The sequence below is a fragment of the Drosophila rhopaloa genome, unplaced genomic scaffold, assembly GCF_018152115.1.
Source record: "Drosophila rhopaloa isolate 14029-0021.01 unplaced genomic scaffold, ASM1815211v1 contig_3, whole genome shotgun sequence".
Lineage (NCBI taxonomy): Eukaryota > Metazoa > Arthropoda > Insecta > Diptera > Drosophilidae > Drosophila > Drosophila rhopaloa.
This window is the reverse complement of record NW_025335123.1, coordinates 26,086,811-26,107,869: the sequence shown is the minus strand read 5'-3', so window position 1 is coordinate 26,107,869 and position 21,059 is coordinate 26,086,811. Positions and strand designations below refer to the sequence as shown.

General features: G+C 36.6%; 2 protein-coding genes across 3 annotated transcripts in view; both read right to left on the bottom strand.

The window, feature by feature from the left end:
* The window catches only part of LOC108052942 (disheveled-associated activator of morphogenesis 1), a 45,021-nt gene extending 24,609 nt beyond the window's left edge, over positions 1-20,412 (bottom strand). The window contains exon 1 of one of the 2 annotated variants that reach the window (XM_044460988.1): positions 20,004-20,412. In XM_044460988.1, the coding sequence (XP_044316923.1) occupies positions 20,004-20,051 (48 nt within the window). In that variant the 5' untranslated portion in view covers positions 20,052-20,412. Of the gene's footprint in view, positions 1-16,434; positions 16,491-20,003 lie in introns of those variants that run through there. The other variant, XM_044460987.1, reaches the window with a different exon arrangement.
* Positions 8,843-10,000, bottom strand: LOC108042911. The gene has a single exon (XM_017121402.1). It carries the CDS (start codon positions 9,597-9,599, stop codon positions 9,192-9,194), a length of 408 nt encoding a protein of 135 aa, XP_016976891.1. The 5' UTR covers positions 9,600-10,000; the 3' UTR covers positions 8,843-9,191.
* Positions 20,413-21,059: the final 647 nt, after the last annotated feature.

Sequence of the window (21,059 nt, the reverse complement as noted above, 5' to 3'; positions counted from 1 at the left end):
AGTTATAGACTCACGAAGACCAATTTTGGGTCAAAGTTAAACAAGTCATCGGAAAATCAGAAATAACTAACATGAAAATGGGTCAAAAATTTGATCTACGTTAAATTAAAAATTTTGAATGCAGATTTTTAGAGGATCAAATCGCAAGTCTTTAGAGGTATGCCACTTTAAGATCGGATTAAATTTGGTAAAGTTATAGACTCACGAAGACCAATTTTGGGTCAAAGTTAAACAAGTCATCGGAAAATCAGAAATAACTAACATGAAAATGGGTCAAAAATTTGATCTACGTTAAATTAAAAATTTTGAATGCAGATTTTTGGAGGATCAAATCACAAGTCTTTAAAGGTATGCCACTTTAAGATCGGATTAAATTTGTAAAAGTTATAGACTCTGGAAGTGCACTTTGGTTAGCATTTATGCAACTCACCGAAAACTTGAAAATAACTAACATGAAAATGAGTCAAAAATTTGATCAACGTTAAATAAAAAATTTTGAATGCAGATTTTTAGAGGATCAAATCACAAGTCTTTAGAGGTATGCCACTTTAAGATGGGATTAAATTTAGTAAAGTTATAGACTCTGGAACACCAATTTTGGGTCAAAGTTAAACAAGTCATCGGAAAATCAGAAATAACTAACATGAAAATGGTTTAAAAATTTGATCTAAGGTAAATTTAAAATTTTGAATGCAGATTTTTAGATATGCCACTTTAAGATGGGATTAAATTTAGTAAAGTTATAGACTCTAAAACACCAATTTTGGGTCAAAGTTAAACAAGTCATCGGAAAATCAGAAATAACTAACATGAAAATGGGTCAAAAATTTGATCTACGTTAAATTAAAAATTTTGAATGCAGATTTTTAGAGGATCAAATCACAAGTCTTTAGAGGTATGCCACTTTAAGATGGGATTAAATTTGTAAAAGTTATAGACTCACGAAGACCAATTTCGGGTCAAAGTTAAACAAGTCATCGGAAAATCAGAAATAACTAACATGAAAATGGGTCAAAAATTTGATCAACGTTGAAGTGAAAATTTTGAATGCAGATTTTTAGAGGATCAAATCACAAGTCTTTAGAGGTATGCCACTTTAAGATCGGATTAAATTTGGTAAAGTTATAGACTCACGAAGACCAATTTTGGGTCAAAGTTAAACAAGTCATCGGAAAATCAGAAATAACTAACATGAAAATGGTTTAAAAATTTGATCTACGTTAAATTAAAAATTTTGAATGCAGATTTTTAGAGGATCAAATCACAAGTCTTTAGAGGTATGCCACTTTAAGATCGGATTAAATTTAGTAAAGTTATAGACTCTCGAACACCAATTTTCGGTCAAAGTTAAACAAGTCATCGGAAAATCAGAAATAACTAACATGAAAATGCGTCAAAAATTTAATCTACGTTAAATTAAAAATTTTGAATGCAGATTTTTAGAGGATCAAATCACAAGTCTTTAGAGGTATGCCACTTTAAGATCGGATTTAATTTAGTAAAGTTATAGACTCTCGAACACCAATTTTGGGTCAAAGTTAAACAAGTCATCGGAAAATCAGAAATAACTAACATGAAAATGGTTTAAAAATTTGATCTAAGGTAAATTTAAAATTTTGAATGCAGATTTTTAGAGGATCAAATCACAAGTCTTTAGAGGTATGCCACTTTAAGATCGGATTAAATTTGGTAAAGTTATAGACTCACGAAGACCAATTTTGGGTCAAAGTTAAACAAGTCATCGGAAAATCAGAAATAACTAACATGAAAATGGGTCAAAAATTTGATCTACGTTAAATTAAAAATTTTGAATGCAGATTTTTAGAGGATCAAATCGCAAGTCTTTAGAGGTATGCCACTTTAAGATCGGATTAAATTTGGTAAAGTTATAGACTCACGAAGACCAATTTTGGGTCAAAGTTAAACAAGTCATCGGAAAATCAGAAATAACTAACATGAAAATGCGTCAAAAATTTAATCACCGTTAAATTAAAAATTTTGAATGCAGATTTTTAGAGGATCAAATCACAAGTCTTTAGAGGTATGCCACTTTAAGATGGGATTAAATTTAGTAAAGTTATAGACTCTGGAACACCAATTTTGGGTCAAAGTTAAACAAGTCATCGGAAAATCAGAAATAACTAACATGAAAATGGGTCAAAAATTTAATCTACGTTAAATTAAAAATTTTGAATGCAGATTTTTAGAGGATCAAATCACAAGTCTTTAGAGGTATGCCACTTTAAGATGGGATTAAATTTAGTAAAGTTATAGACTCTGGAACACCAATTTTGGGTCAAAGTTAAACAAGTCATCGGAAAATCAGAAATAACTAACATGAAAATGGGTCAAAAATTCGATCTACGTTAAATTAAAAATTTTGAATGCAGATTTTTAGAGGATCAAATCACAAGTCTTTAGAGGTATGATTAAATCGGATTAAATTTGTAAAAGTTATAGACTCTGGAAGTGCACTTTGGTTAGCATTTATGCAACTCACCGAAAACTTGAAAAAAACTAACATGAAAATGAGTCAAAAATTCGATCAACGTTAAATAAAAAATTTTGAATGCAGATTTTTAAAGGATCAAATCACAAGTCTTTAGAGTTATGCCACTTTAAGATCGGATTAAATTTGGTAAAGTTGTAGACTCACGAAGACCAATTTTGGGTCAAAGTTAAACAAGTCATCGGAAAATCAGAAATAACTAACATGAAAATGCGTCAAAAATTTAATCACCGTTAAATTAAAAATTTTGAATGCAGATTTTTAGAGGATCAAATCACAAGTCTTTAGAGGTATGCCACTTTAAGATGGGATTAAATTTAGTAAAGTTATAGACTCTGGAACACCAATTTTGGGTCAAAGTTAAACAAGTCATCGGAAAATCAGAAATAACTAACATGAAAATGGGTCAAAAATTTGATCTACGTTAAATTAAAAATTTTGAATGCAGATTTTTAGAGGATCAAATCACAAGTCTTTAGATTTCAAAAATTAGAATCAAAAATTTAATCTACGTTAAATTAAAAATTTTTAATGCAGATTTTTAGAGGATCAAATCACAAGTCTTTAAAGGTATGCCACTTTAAGATGGGATTAAATTTAGTAAAGTTATAGACTCTGGAACACCAATTTTGGGTCAAAGTTAAACAAGTCATCGGAAAATCAGAAATAACTAACATGAAAATGGGTCAAAAATTTGATCTACGTTAAATTAAAAATTTTGAATGCAGATTTTTAGAGGATCAAATCACAAGTCTTTAGATTTCAAAAATTAGAATCAAAAATTTAATCTACGTTAAATTAAAAATTTTTAATGCAGATTTTTAGAGGATCAAATCACAAGTCTTTAGAGGTATGCCACTTTAAGATCGGATTAAATTTGGTAAAGTTATAGACTCACGAAGACCAATTTTGGGTCAAAGTTAAACAAGTCATCGGAAAATCAGAAATAACTAACATGAAAATGGGTCAAAAATTTGATCAACGTTGAAGTGAAAATTTTGAATGCAGATTTTTAGAGGATCAAATCACAAGTCTTTAGAGGTATGCCACTTTAAGATCGGATTAAATTTGGTAAAGTTATAGACTCACGAAGACCAATTTTGGGTCAAAGTTAAACAAGTCATCGGAAAATCAGAAATAACTAACATGAAAATGGTTTAAAAATTTGATCTACGTTAAATTAAAAATTTTGAATGCAGATTTTTAGAGGATCAAATCACAAGTCTTTAGAGGTATGCCACTTTAAGATCGGATTAAATTTAGTAAAGTTATAGACTCTCGAACACCAATTTTCGGTCAAAGTTAAACAAGTCATCGGAAAATCAGAAATAACTAACATGAAAATGCGTCAAAAATTTAATCTACGTTAAATTAAAAATTTTGAATGCAGATTTTTAGAGGATCAAATCACAAGTCTTTAGAGGTATGCCACTTTAAGATCGGATTTAATTTAGTAAAGTTATAGACTCTCGAACACCAATTTTGGGTCAAAGTTAAACAAGTCATCGGAAAATCAGAAATAACTAACATGAAAATGGTTTAAAAATTTGATCTAAGGTAAATTTAAAATTTTGAATGCAGATTTTTAGAGGATCAAATCACAAGTCTTTAGAGGTATGCCACTTTAAGATCGGATTAAATTTGGTAAAGTTATAGACTCACGAAGACCAATTTTGGGTCAAAGTTAAACAAGTCATCGGAAAATCAGAAATAACTAACATGAAAATGGGTCAAAAATTTGATCTACGTTAAATTAAAAATTTTGAATGCAGATTTTTAGAGGATCAAATCGCAAGTCTTTAGAGGTATGCCACTTTAAGATCGGATTAAATTTGGTAAAGTTATAGACTCACGAAGACCAATTTTGGGTCAAAGTTAAACAAGTCATCGGAAAATCAGAAATAACTAACATGAAAATGCGTCAAAAATTTAATCACCGTTAAATTAAAAATTTTGAATGCAGATTTTTAGAGGATCAAATCACAAGTCTTTAGAGGTATGCCACTTTAAGATGGGATTAAATTTAGTAAAGTTATAGACTCTGGAACACCAATTTTGGGTCAAAGTTAAACAAGTCATCGGAAAATCAGAAATAACTAACATGAAAATGGGTCAAAAATTTAATCTACGTTAAATTAAAAATTTTGAATGCAGATTTTTAGAGGATCAAATCACAAGTCTTTAGAGGTATGCCACTTTAAGATGGGATTAAATTTAGTAAAGTTATAGACTCTGGAACACCAATTTTGGGTCAAAGTTAAACAAGTCATCGGAAAATCAGAAATAACTAACATGAAAATGGGTCAAAAATTCGATCTACGTTAAATTAAAAATTTTGAATGCAGATTTTTAGAGGATCAAATCACAAGTCTTTAGAGGTATGATTAAATCGGATTAAATTTGTAAAAGTTATAGACTCTGGAAGTGCACTTTGGTTAGCATTTATGCAACTCACCGAAAACTTGAAAAAAACTAACATGAAAATGAGTCAAAAATTCGATCAACGTTAAATAAAAAATTTTGAATGCAGATTTTTAAAGGATCAAATCACAAGTCTTTAGAGTTATGCCACTTTAAGATCGGATTAAATTTGGTAAAGTTGTAGACTCACGAAGACCAATTTTGGGTCAAAGTTAAACAAGTCATCGGAAAATCAGAAATAACTAACATGAAAATGCGTCAAAAATTTAATCACCGTTAAATTAAAAATTTTGAATGCAGATTTTTAGAGGATCAAATCACAAGTCTTTAGAGGTATGCCACTTTAAGATGGGATTAAATTTAGTAAAGTTATAGACTCTGGAACACCAATTTTGGGTCAAAGTTAAACAAGTCATCGGAAAATCAGAAATAACTAACATGAAAATGGGTCAAAAATTTGATCTACGTTAAATTAAAAATTTTGAATGCAGATTTTTAGAGGATCAAATCACAAGTCTTTAGATTTCAAAAATTAGAATCAAAAATTTAATCTACGTTAAATTAAAAATTTTTAATGCAGATTTTTAGAGGATCAAATCACAAGTCTTTAAAGGTATGCCACTTTAAGATGGGATAAAATTTAGTAAAGTTATAGACTCTGGAACACCAATTTTGGGTCAAAGTTAAACAAGTCATCGGAAAATCAGAAATAACTAACATGAAAATGGGTCAAAAATTTGATCTACGTTAAATTAAAAATTTTGAATGCAGATTTTTAGAGGATCAAATCACAAGTCTTTAGATTTCAAAAATTAGAATCAAAAATTTAATCTACGTTAAATTAAAAATTTTTAATGCAGATTTTTAGAGGATCAAATCACAAGTCTTTAGAGGTATGCCACTTTAAGATCGGATTAAATTTGGTAAAGTTATAGACTCACGAAGACCAATTTTGGGTCAAAGTTAAACAAGTCATCGGAAAATCAGAAATAACTAACATGAAAATGCGTCAAAAATTTAATCTACGTTAAATTAAAAATTTTTAATGCAGATTTTTAGAGGATCAAATCACAAGTCTTTAAAGGTATGCCAATTTAAAATGGGATTAAATTTAGTAAAGTTATAGACTCTGGAACACCAATTTTGGGTCAAAGTTAAACAAGTCATCGGAAAATCAGAAATAACTAACATGAAAATGGTTTAAAAATTTGATCTACGGTAAATTAAAAATTTTGAATGCAGATTTTTAGAGGATCAAATCACAAGTCTTTAGAGGTATGCCACTTTAAGATCGGATTAAATTTAGTAAAGTTATAGACTCTCGAACACCAATTTTGGGTCAAAGCTAAACAAGTCATCGGAAAATCAGAAATAACTAACATGAAAATGGTTTAAAATTTTGATCTACGGTAAATTAAAAATTTTGAATGCAGATTTTTAGAGGATCAAATCACAAGTCTTTAGAGGTATGCCACTTTAAGATCGGATTAAATTTGGTAAAGTTATAGACTCACGAAGACCAATTTTGGGTCAAAGTTAAACAAGTCATCGGAAAATCAGAAATAACTAACATGAAAATGCGTCAAAAATTTAATCTACGTTAAATTAAAAATTTTTAATGCAGATTTTTAGAGGATCAAATCACAAGTCTTTAAAGGTATGCCAATTTAAAATGGGATTAAATTTAGTAAAGTTATAGACTCTGGAACACCAATTTTGGGTCAAAGTTAAACAAGTCATCGGAAAATCAGAAATAACTAACATGAAAATGGTTTAAAAATTTGATCTACGTTAAATTAAAAATTTTGAATGCAGATTTTTAGAGGATCAAATCACAAGTCTTTAGAGGTATGCCACTTTAAGATCGGATTAAATTTAGTAAAGTTATAGACTCTCGAACACCAATTTTCGGTCAAAGTTAAACAAGTCATCGGAAAATCAGAAATAACTAACATGAAAATGCGTCAAAAATTTAATCTATGTTAAATTACAAATTTTGAATGCAGATTTTTAGAGGATCAAATCACAAGTCTTTAGAGGTATGCCACTTTAATATCGGATTAAATTTGGTAAAGTTATAGACTCACAAAGACCAATTTTGGGTCAACGTTAAACAAGTCATCGGAAAATCAGAAATAACTAACATGAAAAGGTTCAACACTTTTATCTACGTTAAATTAAAAATTGTAAATGCAGATTTTTAGAGGATCAAATCACAAGTCTTTAGAGGTATGCCACTTTAAGATCGGATTAAATTTAGTAAAGTTATAAACTCTAGAAGACCAATTTTGGGTCAACGTTAAACAAGTCATCGGAAAATTAGAAATAACTATCATGAAAATGGGTATAAAATTTGATTAACGTTAAATTGAAAATTTCGAATGCAAATTTTTAGAGAATCGAATCACAAGTATTTTGAGGTATTTAGATCAGATTAAATTTTATAAAGTTCTGCACTCAGAAGTAAATATTTATTCTATATTACAATTTCGATGCTTAAAAACAATGAAGCTGAGTCGATTTTCCAATTACTTTTGGTATCGCTAATATGGCAGCTAACTCTGCCGAAAATCTGAGACTGTTAATAGTATATTTTAACACGAAGTATATTTGGATGTATGTTAAGAAACAACAAAGATATAAAGTAGTCCGATCCGCTCTGTTCCGAATTATAAGCAACCACCAACCTCGCTTGGTAATACTTCTCAAGAATGTATATAGTTTATCGCAAATTTACTCTTTACTGCGGTGAAATCTTTTGACTGAAATTATAATGCACTCTGCAAGCGTCTAATTAAACCGGATATTGCATCTCTTATTCTTACTGATTATATTGACATCAGAGGCCACTTCAAATATTATTATTAGACATAATACCCACAAGGTTCAGAGCAGAAATCAACATATTCTGCGGCATTTCATCCGAGCTATGCATTTATCTCGTTTCGTGGATTTTCGTGGGTTTGGGTTTATGTTCGCGGCAGCAAGTGGGCGAATAAACGAACCGAGAAACAACTTACAACTGTTGTCAAGTTGTTGTATTTGTCATAAGTCTGTCTACGATCCGAGTTGCAACTGCCCCAGAACCGAGATTTAATTCAAGTTGAGAGGAGTTGAGTTCGGCTTTGGCTTTCCCTTTGTTATGCAAATTGTAAGTAGTGAGTTGTAATCGCATGGCACACTACACAGTCCATACACTCAATGGCGTTTCCATTGGCCCCACTGAAGACGTAATGAGGGAAGGGGCAGGGGTAGCAGTACCCACCACATTATGCTGATGATGGCTTATTAATTAGCTTTCATTACGCCTGCCTCTCGCCCGTTCCAAGAGAGTGGAATTCGATTTGTAGTCAGTCTGGAATTGGTATTTGAATTGGAATCTCTGGGAATTCGCGCGTCTTGCTCAATGAATTGTGTAAGCTTGTGCTGGCGCTGCTTATTTCTCGATATGTCAAAGCGAGTGCCCAATCAACAGCCATCAATCAGCGAACAGGTTTGGCCGCCCGGCATTCTAGCTTCAACATCAGGCACCAAAGGATTATATTTAATACTGAGTGTAATTGATATTTGGTATGGTTGAATTTCAATTTTGTTTGAAAACCCTCATACTCAATGGTTAATTCAGCGAATGATAGATTTATTCAAGGCCGAATAATTAGATTTAGCCCAGTTCTCCCTTTTCTGTCATAAATATTTACATGAGTGATCTTGAACTTAAAGTCCTCAATTCGGATGCCAAACAATGGTTCTCCCTTTCCATGCCCAATGCAGTGGGTTCTCATTTTTTTGTGTGCTTTATTATCTTTAATTTGAGGTAGAAACAGTTTTCGCTTGGCCTGCTCTACTATAGTCGTGCTCACGCAGCGCCTCAGGTGGATCATTTCGGATGCAGATGTCCCAGTTGCCAATTAGGCCTGAAGCCAGCTGCTATGACAGCCTCTGTCTAGGTCTCTGATCTGTCTTTTGTCTTGTCTTCGCTGCTGTCGTCGGCATCTTAAATTAGGTCAATAGTAAAGTTTCAGTCTTAGGTTTTCAGTTCGTGTTACAGCAGACAGACTCCGTCCCAGTCTCCATCACTACATGCACCTGGGTCGCAGCCACCAATCTGCTGTGTGGGTAAAGAAATCCGCGCTTTTCTGACTTAACCAATAAACAATTCAATTAGGCTTATTCCTACAGTAGTTTTATGGAATACTTTCTATAAAAAATGTTAGCAATGACTTGGATTGTAAGTAGATCCTTTTGTTGTAGAAAAAAGGTGCTAGTCTTCGATTCCCGAAGCCCAGCATCGTCCGTCGCTCATATCGCACTCATTTTGAAAAATGCCCAGGAAGTTGAAGCTGAACCTAAGGAGGGCATTCCAAAGACCCAGGCAGGGAGCAATTGTTGGGGTAACACAGCTGTTGTCCCAGTTGACTGTCACCGGAATGAGAGGGCGGGCTAAACAGTGCTCGCCATAAGTGCAGGATTTCTTCGCTTTTGGTTTCGTTATATCTTCCGTTAGAAAAAAGAAGGCCAATTCCTGGTCGCCCACTATTTTTTCTTCCTTTTTCGGGGTCCTCAAATCTACATAATTAATGTTTGGCGAATATTCATTGAGGGTCTCAAAAAGTCCGTTCGGCGGCGGAACTAAGTGCTTAAAGGAATTAATTTGGTGGTAGTATGGCATGATTTACAAGATATTGTGGCGAGCTGTATGGCTACTAGTTATTTTCAACTGTATAAATTTTAATGTGAACGTGTTTTTTAAACGAATTTTATATAATATTTAAAAATAAAAGGTATGTATTCTGGCAAAGCCATCTTAGAAAAAATTAATTGAAACTGAGAGATTATTGAGCTTATAAGACAAGCACAAGAATCATCTGAATTAAAATGTAAACTGAAATAAATTCAACTTAAGGAAAATAAGATCAAAAAAACTAAAAAGCAATTTTCCTTATATCAAGAGGAACCAATTTTTGTGCTTCACTAAAATTATTATTATAAACATGAGCTCGATTTCAATGAAGCAAACTCAGATTTCCGGTTTGTTACATTTTTTCAAATTTCGATTAATATACCTATCTGGAATACATTTCCTGGGTTGCCCTTTCTCTTGCATTCCGCTTCGGTTTAGCCTAATTTTTGATGACTGAGGCATTCGCATTTTTTACACCTGCCGCAGCCACGCCCCCGCAGCTGGTAAAAATGCACTTCCGAGTACACCCATCAACTCACCCGGTGAACGGAGTCGCGTAATAACTTTATAAGGCTGAAAGTGAAATGGAAGTGAGGCAAATGGGTGACGACGACGACGGCGACGACTGGCATCGGGGGCCAGGAAGTATTAGCGATTATGGATCTTAGTCCGCGGAACCGGCGGGGATCGATCCAACTCTACAGTTTATCCCACAGTTGCGCTGCCCTTTGCTTGAACGACCGCAAACCCATCAATCTGCACTCAAAATAAAAACAAAAATGAAAACTTATTTTCCGCATGCCAGCAAAATAAAGAAAACATGCGAAAGCGCGCACAGAGCTGGCAGCAGAAATTTTCCTGTTTTTGCACAGCGCAGCCTCAGCATCAACATAAGCGCATCTTTACCCACTTTTGATGCACTTTGCGAAGTGAACGCCTGGTTAATTATCGGTACGTTCCAGGCGCTGGAGGTGGAGCAGCTGAGCAGACATCAATCATACGCAGCGTTGCCTGCTTTCCCCGCCGCCGACAGCTAAGCACTTGCTATTGCAATTTCGGCCGTGTCGCACAGTGCAAAGATTATGAGCAACTAACGAAAGCGATCAGGGATTTACGGGGACACGAAGTCTTCGGTGCCCAACATTTTGGGCATTCGATGTGCAGTTGTTGCTCATTATTCTACCTTCGCAGCGACAATTAACGTTTTTGTCGTGACAGCTGCGATAAGGAGGTCTCAATATTTGTTGCCTTAGATAAGGCGTAGTGGAAGATTCCGCAGAGCTTAAGCTTAGAGATACTAGATAACAAATGTTACATGACAAGAGCATGGTTATTAACAGGCAAAGGGTCTAAAAACAAAATAAATAATAGACATGTTTCTTCATTTTATTTTTACTGCTTATTTCATCATAACGGACTCTAGTATATGCCGATCTTATCAGGTATCCTAAAATATTTATTTATTTAATCTCTTCTCCAGTTTCCTTAGGGACATAAGGCAGTTCTGTCATAAACATACGCAGCCAGAAAGTGTAACCAAAAAGTGTAAGTGCCAAGTGCAAAGGCCTCGTAAATGATTATTAAGTCCCAGAGAAAAAAGGCGAAACTAGCTCCCCACAAAATACCTGCGAGTTTCAGCCCACACAGCGGTGGCGATCCATAGGATACATAAGTGAACAGTCGCAGATGCAGATACTTTCGGGAAGTCGCAGCGAGTCGGTCGGACAATAAATTTGTTGGTGCTATTACTCATTAGGTGCGATTATTTTATATTTTTGTGGCCGATTGATGGTAAAAACGACACAACGAAAGTCAGCCATTAAATAATAACATTAGCAATAGGCAACGCTTGCGGTGGACCGTGGTGAAGGTGTTGTAAGGTATTGTTTACATGCAACAATAACATTAGCAGTACCGCAAAACAAAAACAATGGAAACTCAGGGTAGCAAAGCTCTGAAATTTAATTCAACAACTCGGCGCATAGAGGAATAAAAACGAAAACAGGTAAATGTAATCGAGTAATCAGGCATGCGGGTGCTAATACTAAATTGCACAAGCTAAACCTCTTCACCCACCGTCTCCGTTCGGCCCCCGATAAGCATTTGAATGTTGCTCTGAGGAAAATGGAAAACGAATAGTCCCATGGAATCGGAAAAAGGCGATGACTGAAATGTTTTCGGGTATTTCTTAATGCCTATCTTGAATTCTATCAATCCGAAAATGAATAGGGAAACAAGAATGGAAGCAAACTTCGGCAAGCCTTGCAGCTAATATTAAATGTCAAACAAAAACACCTTTTAACGATGTATAAGAAAGACGCGATATTAAATTTTATGAAGTAAAATAATTTAATATTTAACTAAACTACACTTTGGAAAATTCTCTATCGTTCCGCTTCACCAAAGTATTTAAGCTTTTTGTCAACACAAACATTTTCTTTTGCAGCGTGCCGATTTTTGTTTTGTATTTATTGTGTGAAAATAAGAGACATTTGCGATGACTACTTATTCTTGTCTGGCTTATTGGGCTTTTTCTCTTTGATCGCATCAAAAGTGGACTACTAATACCGACTACCTCCTCCCTTCTCACTTACAGACACTTCGGCAAACTGCGCTGCTAGTTGGTATTTCGGTTTAACTAACGGTTGATATTTCTACTCGAATAGCCAAACTCTCGCAACTTGGTCAGGCTGAGAATTTATGGCCAACAGTTTGGGTACCTTGAGCGAGGTGGGTGCAGCAGTTTCCACTTAAATGAGTTGAAGAAAATATCAGAAAACTCGCTAAATGCCAGCAGTGGGGAAAATGAAAAATGTATAAAAAAACGTATGCAAAAAGTGGAAGTGTTCACGAAACAACGATCTGCGATCATCTCCTGCTGCGGGCATCAACTTTCACTAAATGCACCAATAAAGTTGTCGCCGTTGTACGAGGCGTTGTTGCTTTGGATGGTGGTCGTTGCGGGTCAGCAACAACCGAAGATCGATCGCCCTGCCCATTGTCCCCCGCCCATAGCACCTTACCATGTCAACGGTCAGCTCTCGTCGTTTGCTTTTTTTTTATTTTTCGTGATATTTGCTTTTGGCTGACAATTATCTGAGAAACAGCTACAAAAAACAGAGGGCCCAATCAACATCTTGTCGAACAAGTGGTTAGCGAATTGGCAAAGTGCTTTTTAATTGTGATTACAACGATCGCACCACCGAAACCAACCCCCAAAAAAAACCAAGTAAAGTGAAATGATGAGTGTCGTCGAGGTTGATCGACGGGATGGAGGATCGAGGATGGACAGCTGCCTAAATGGAAAGTCAAGTGCAATTGGTATATAAGAATGCGCAGATAAAACAGACAATGCAGACGGATCAGGAAGTTGCGATGATAGGAAGTACAACTCAGATAGATCATCAATTAAGAAATTATTATAAAATAATGGAGGTTGAAGAGGCCGGTAAGGGCTTAAATAGATATTTTATATATGTATACATATATTATATTGCCTTTGCTCACTCTCCCAATAATAGAACGGTTCCCGCAGGAAAGTTACTTCGACCTCCAATTGTTTCCCCCAAAATAAACTCAGGTTTGATTAACATTATTTTAGTTCGCCTTTAGCATTTCAAGGAGACATTTACCCGGGCCTCCGACAATGAGTGGAGTTTTCGCGAAACCGAAACTAAATCTGGGACTGGCAATACGACTGACATTTAAAGTTTAAGAGGCCACGAAATGTGCGCTCGCAATGTGCTCGGGGAGGGGCCTGCGCCCCGGGGTGTCCCATCGGCAGATATTGGTATTGGCGGCTAATTATAGACCAATAATGGGCCTAATTGCCCAACGGAGGGTTACCGCAGCACGACCGTACGAGTAACTGGCAAGTGGGAAGTGGGAAGTGGTTCAGTTTGACTATTAGCAGATGGACTCGAAAAAGCCTTCAGACTCCGGAAAAAGACGGAAGAACTTTAAGTCGCTTCGAAGGCTTCGAGACTTTTACTAAATTCAAGTCGGGGAAGGGCAGGGGGAAATGGCCTCAAAGTGCAGTAATTAATTAACCGGCTAACACATATTTTTCCGCAATGGCTTCGACTTCGAACCAGTTAAGGCCTGCTCTCGGCGATAGCCAATCCGATTTGGGTTCTATGGCATGCATACTATATGTACACATCGGGGGAGCACCTATTAATGGGTATGCAGCTGGAGTCATGCAGTACACCCCCAAGTGATCCACTTTGCGCACCAGGGACAAGGAAACCAGTTTGCAATATCTAAATGAGTCTGTCGGCGATATCTATAAGATACATGCTCGCAGCTTTCAGCCTGGGTGTTTCTATTTTCCTTTTTTTCTGGCGTTTTGTTTCATGTTTATCATGACATTTATTCCGCATTCTTGCAACTTGACTTAAGCCTGATGTCAGAGCTGTAACCAACATAGTTGGAGCTGCAGGTTCGGCCGAAATCGTGCAAAATTCTTTTCTCAGTAGAGTTAACGAAACCATTTAGCGGATTCCACAAGCTAGAGCTTGCAAAACTTGGATACTCCTATCAGGAGCACCGATATAGCTTGCACCAGTTTTCCATTGTTTTTTGAAATAAAAATAAATGCTAAAAATGATCTAAGATTGATCTGATCTTCAACTAAAACAACTTCAATGTTCCGCAATAATTGTCTCTGCTTGAAAAATATCGCTGAATTTTGAAAATGTTTATTTCGGTAGCTTATGTAAAGCAAACATCGAAGTCTTTTGAAGGTTTAAAAGTTAACCAGTAAAAAAACACAACAACAACAACAGTTGTTGTGCAATTTATCTTTATTTAATTGAACTTTTACTTTCGTCGTCGTTGTTGCTACTGTTGTTGTGCTCCTCGAACGCGTTTCATAAATTGCAAACAATTTTTCAACCAAAATCAACTTGATACAAAAAAAAAGAGAATAATCGAAAAAAGTAAAAGAGATATTCAGACGGATCAGACACAGACACACACACACACACACATATATCGCGAGAGAGTCGGTTTGACTGGGTTATACTCACATATAGATGGCGAGGTGTGGAAGGGAGCGGTATGCTAATCCGGTAAATCAATTGATGTACGCCGCGGGTGATTATAAAATATCGGTATAAATTATTAATTCAAAACAATGCAAAGCCAAAGAGGTAAAAGCCAAACAAAAACGAGACGGACAACAGAAAGAAAAGTCTGAGACATCCTCACTCAAGCAACGAAAATAAGAAAAATCACATGCTCAGCGGCCAAAAAGTAGTTTCTTGTTGATAATTCACCTTCGCGTTGGTCATTTAATTTCCAGGGCGCGGAAGGCGGTATAGGGGGCAAGAGCCAAAATAATTGATGCTTGCACCTCTTCAATACCGCGTAAATGACCCACAGGTGAGATCATTACTGCTGGGAGTTGTTTATTAGCAAGCCGAATCCGTCTCGTTCCGATTTATTACTAACTTTTTACTGAAATTATAATATCCTCTGCTCTGCAAGGGTGTAAAAACTTTATTCCCTGATTGTTTCACGGCTAGAAAAAGATTTTATTATCCATAAAGATACTCTAAAAACTATGAAACAACAATAATTTCTTTCAGTGAAAATTTTAAAGTAATGATTGCTAAAATAATTAGCAATTCAACACGTTTACTAAGGGGTATCCCCAAAATGTATAACAACAGGAAATAAGTATAAAAACAATTGTTGTTTTATATAAAACAATGTCCTTACTGCCCGAAATAATTGATTACTAACCATTTAATTGGTGAGTGCAAGTGTAGTGTAGTTCTAATTATTAATTATTAAATAATTATTTAAATAAATAATTAAATAATTAAAAATTACTGCCCCGGGAACATAAGATATACCGAGCCTCTTATATTCCCTTGATGAAGGGGAATCCATCATTTCTGGAGGTTGGATATCACTCGAAACTGCAATCGGTCTACACTGTTCTCCACGGATTCAATAAATGGGATGAATGCGTTTCATTAGCTTCACTTGTTTGACACGTGCCTCCGATCACTGCGATCCGATCGGCGATTGCTGAATACTGATCTCCCATTTCTCTGCGCTCCGTAGAAAGCAAAACTGAGTTTACCGAAAATCGAAAGCAAAGCCGAAGTATCTTGACCCTCATTAATTTAAGTAAGCCGCCAAAACATTCGCAAAAAAACATAAGGAAAACTTGAATTTTACAGTTTCAGTTTCAGCTGGGGGTTTTCAGTTTGGGGATGGGAATTCCACTATGGGCGCTGCAATTAACATACGAAATTTATTTAAATTCAATTTTGATTTCGAACGTGGACTCCAACTTGGCTTCTTGGCGGAGTTTTCACTTTCGTTCGGCATCCGAAAAATCCGAGTCTACACTGGGCATCCGCCGGCAACCTGTTTTGGCCTGACTGACTGCCCGCTTACCATGATTATTGTGATTATAGGCTGGCGGTTGTGGGGGAAACTCTTTGGTTCGAATCTGAGCGAAACCCCAAAACACACAAATTGAAAACGAAAGTAAAAATGTTTATCGAAAGAGGGGAAAACAAAGCAGAAGATCGCATAGATCGTGAGGTCCCCGTCCCGCATTTCCTAGCACCCCATCCAGCTGGTCCGTCCGTTTAGCGCCATAAATTAAGTTTGCAATTTCATGTTTTGTTTATCGGTGAAATTTGCCTGACAAAGAGACTCCTGGCCAACCGTGAGTCGGTGAAAAGTGTGTAAAATTGTCGGTGGTTATTCCCCTCCTCACAAGGGGTGCAGCGGGTGAGGGAAAACGAGCTTGACCTCGGACACCTTCCCATTCCGATCTCTCCGAAAATCCCTGGCTCACCTTGTTTCTGCGGGGCGGCTTTTTAACTTCCACTTGCACGTCCACTTCCATTTCCATCTGCACATCCCAAAACTCGGGTATCAACTGGGACAACCTCCTTGGTTAAAATTTTTATCTTATCCAACTTTTGCTAAAATATACTTTTATTTGCCTCGTTTTGCATGTTTACATTCATTTGACACTGACAATGATATGAAAACAAAAAAAAACTGGGAGAAGGAGAGACAGAAGTAACGGAAGCGGGAAATCTTATCACAATAGATAAGCAAATACTAAGATACAAATGAGAAAAGACATTCTTATTTCACTTTAAACAGAGAAATGCATGTGACTAAATAAGCTTAATTATGTTATTGTTGGTTTGTCTATTAAAAGAAAGAAGTATGTGTAATAGTAATTGGAACTTTTTTACTTTTTTTAAATAATTAATGCATTCGACAATTTCTTTCGTTTTTATTTGTTTTACTTTCCTGGCTAACTATTATATATTATTGTACCACCAGTAAATATTCAGACTAATTAGCGCTTTATCATTGTTATATATATTTGCCAAATTGCAAGTGTTGCAAGGCACAGGCAAATGCGTTATCAGCTATCAACTGGTCAGCTAGACCGCACTTTCACTTGCCAAAAGCCGAAAACAAACGTATTATGTATTTCCAGTTGATTAGCCCGGTCAGCCACGGCTAGTTCATGTCCGCATAAATTTTAATTTCAATCTCTAACAAACTCTGGAAAGTTTTGGCGCGTAGGTGGCCTGCAAATGGATCGTATTACAGGCAGATACTTTTCTATCTTTTGGCTTTAGGTTTGAATAAGTAAGTCAAACAAGACGGCCAGCTGAAGTGGAGTGGTCTCTGAATCGAAGTACGAGTGGACTGGATTGTGCTGGAGTGGGGTCTTCACATGCAAATCAGCCAGAGACAGGAAATTATTAAAGTGCCCCCGCCTCCCGAACCCACTTTTTCCAGTATAGTTTTGGTCATGTGCTGGTGGTGCCTGGTTTCGATTGCTTTCGCAGCGATTCATTAGCATTGTACGGCTTCCGTATATGGACTCCGAAAATGGATATAGTATGCGCGAGGCCTATGCTAGTTATATGGGTCAGAGCTTCCCGTAACTACGGAACGATGTGATTCAATTATCGGGAATCAGCTTTCTTTAATGTGGTCACCACTGACGAGAGACCTTAAAACCTTGGCGGTTTGTCTAGGATTACCTATTGTATAGATTACGGATTATACCATATATTCTATTGGGGCATAGGAAAAGCAAAACAACATATGAACACAACTAGAGATCCGAGTACAGATAATACGATCAATTCAAAAATCTATACCTCAAAAGATTGATTAAATCGCCGCATGATACAGCTGTATCACTTAAGATTACATCACTGAACAACTATTTAAATGTTTGTTATTCGATTCTTAACACATTGAAAATCTCCTAATTTATATATGCCTTGTATCTGCATATTAAAAGTAGTGAAGCCATCGCTTGAGATAATTTACTCATTTATCGGCTGACTTGGCCCACATTTTACGAGCACTCGAATGCTCGTGAGAATCAAGTTCGTCTGCTGAAAACTCCTTCTTAACGCCGTTTAAAACCACTTAATACTCCGTGGGCTAGGCCAATGCCAGTCTGGCAGGCCTAGAATCTTACAGGCCAGATGAGAGACGACGAACCAGTTCGATATCCAGTTTGGGCGCACTTGCAGTCAGACGCAGATGCAGATTATGCAAGCTCCTCAGCCAAATTCTAGCGCAGATTGCGGTAGTTGACGTCACAACGGAACTTGCCGTTAGTTATTGGCCAGTCGTAATCCCCTCTGATCGAGAATCATGAAGGTGGAGCAGTGAGCGAAAGTCGTCAGGAGATAAAAAATGCTGGCTGAAGAACTAGTAGTGGCGGCACACTATAGCAATTAGTTGATACATCTGGTAGCTTTAAAACTGTTTCAGAAGTACGGTTTTCATTTTATAAAAATCGAACGACTAAATATTATAGCTGCCTTAGGAATGATCGAAAGAGTAATCAGAAAAAAACTTTAGATATATAAACTTAAGGGTAAATAAACTTCGGCTTGCATATATACATATGATATAATTGTTTAGGATAATAAATAACTTTAATAATAAAGTTAAGTATTTAAATTAAATTTAATTTAGATTTTTTTTTAAATACATACTATATCCTGTACTACCGCTATGTTCAGATCCCTATTATCGAGTCATTAGGCTATCGAATAATAAAGACTTGGAAAGCACTCTCCTCGAGTTGCACCCAACAATTACAAATTGCTCAACTCTCACCCCGCGCTTTTACCACCAAAGCCTCATCAACATTACTACAATCGCACAAAAAGGCTACCAAAAATTATTAATAATTAATTATTGTTGCACAAATGCCCGAAGTTGTGCTGCATCGCGCTTTCAGTGCCGCTCCCCCGCACGCCCCGCCATGTAATTTGCTGCATCGAACGACGTTTGATTTTTATTTTTTGTTTGTTATGCGGTGCGCAGCATTTCGTCAGCTCATTCAATTGAAGCTCATTGAGACGCACTCGATCAGGGGGCGGAGTGAGCGGGACGGCGGCCAATGGGCACTTAATTTCGCTGGGGCGCATTTCACTTTCATTTCTCCACAATCAAAATGCGTCGAATACCCGTAACCGGGCATCCGAGCATCAGCGAATGGATGGAGCAACTGGGAAAACTGAGGCGCAAAAATTTCAATTTCATTTTATTTATAAGCGGCCAGGCGACACTTTTGAATGCAAATGACGCTATATGGTTGGTCAGGTGAGAGCTGCCTCTCTATGCCTCTTTTCCCCTGACCCCTTTATTGTCCCTCTCCTCATGTTTCACAGGGGGAAAACATTAGGAGTGCAGAAATTGGCATAAAAAAACCTGTTAAGCAAAAAAGGGATGCCCAATAAATTTCTTGAAGTATTAGCTTGGGAGTGCAATCGAAATTGAAAGAGGAAGGGTTTTAAAAATGAAGCTAACCAATTTTTCTGGATTTTTTAAAATTAAACTTACGCTGCATACTGATAACCAGAATCTGCATTACAAAACTTCGACGTTCATACGGACGGACAGACAGACATGTCTAGATCGACTCGGCTATTGAACCTGATCAGGAATATATACTTTATAGGGGCAGAAACGCTTTCTGCTACCTGTTACATACTTTCCAACGAATATCATATACCTTTTTATTCTACGAATAACGGGTCTAAAAATATAATTTAGCTTAAACATGATACTCAATTAGTTTTTCAAAAACTGCGAAATTATTAAATCGCTTTGAGGAGATTTAGAAAAATATTTAAATTACAGAGGAATATTAACTAAAGCAAAGTTTAGCATTCCCCTAAAAACATATTTATTCCACAATATAAAAATGTACAAAAATAAAAATAAGGTTCCGATTAAAGTTGCATAACATAAAAAGCTAGGAAGCATTCGGGTTCGTGTAGTACGTGAAAAGAGGAACTCTTTACCTGTACCTAACCAGAGACCTACAGAATGCAACAACACAGAGGGTCCCTTAACACTCACCGGGTTGATCTTCTCCATGAAGACACTGATTTGGTTATTGGCGGACATTGTGACGCACTGCTAATGAGACAGCTTTTCAGCACTTGAATCTGGATCGGAGAACTACGACTTTGCAAGTGTTTTGTCTCGCAGATTTGGATGCAGAAAAAATCCACACATCACGCACTGCACATTGTCAATTCACTTGAGGCAACAAAATTAATAAAAAAAAAATATATTTATGTATTTAAATAGATGATCGCGACGTTGACTGCGTTGAAAAACCGCACGCGCGCGCGTATTTCCAATGTTCGATTTTGATCAGTTTGACTTTTATAGTCTACAGTTTGTTGAATAGTGTTTTGCCTTTTACAGCCGGGGGAAGTAAACTCGCGTGCGTTCTTTTCGACGGCTGGCAGCGAATTGAACGCTCGCCGCTCAAAACGTGCCCACGGCAGCGGCGGCTTTGCCAAAAGCAGCAGAAACAGCAGCAGCAGCACACTGTCGTGAGCCGAAGAAGTTAGCCAAGACAGAGTGGCAGCGACAGGTGCCAAAAGAGAGCGCGAGAGCGAACGCGAAACCGGCTGGCGGCAGAAAGCGGGATTCGAGCCCCATCTGTGCCTAATGCCAGAGACGCCACTGTGTCCCAGTCCCCGTCTTTGCGCTCCACCCCTTCGCCTTGGCCCGCGGATTGGGGCCGCCTGATGGGTGGTGGATGGTGCGAGCTTTTCGAGTGGAAGGGGAAGTTCATTCCAGGCAGGTTAAAAGTGCAGTGCTTTGAGAAGAATGGAAAGCCAACTGATAGTACACGTACCCTGCTCTGATTAATAAGCGATTTGTAAGTCATAAAATAAAAAATAATTGCTGAAGTGAAGTAACCTGGGAGCTACAAATATATATCACTAGTTAATATTGAAATGTGGTTGGTTCCCCACATCTTATGAACAAATGGTTAAAAAGGGCCAACATATGTATGCTAGTAAATACTTAATATATACGAAAATAGTCGTAATTATGTGCCAAACTATAAAAATAAAATCCAAACTTATCATCAATTTAATTGGTAAAGACTCATAT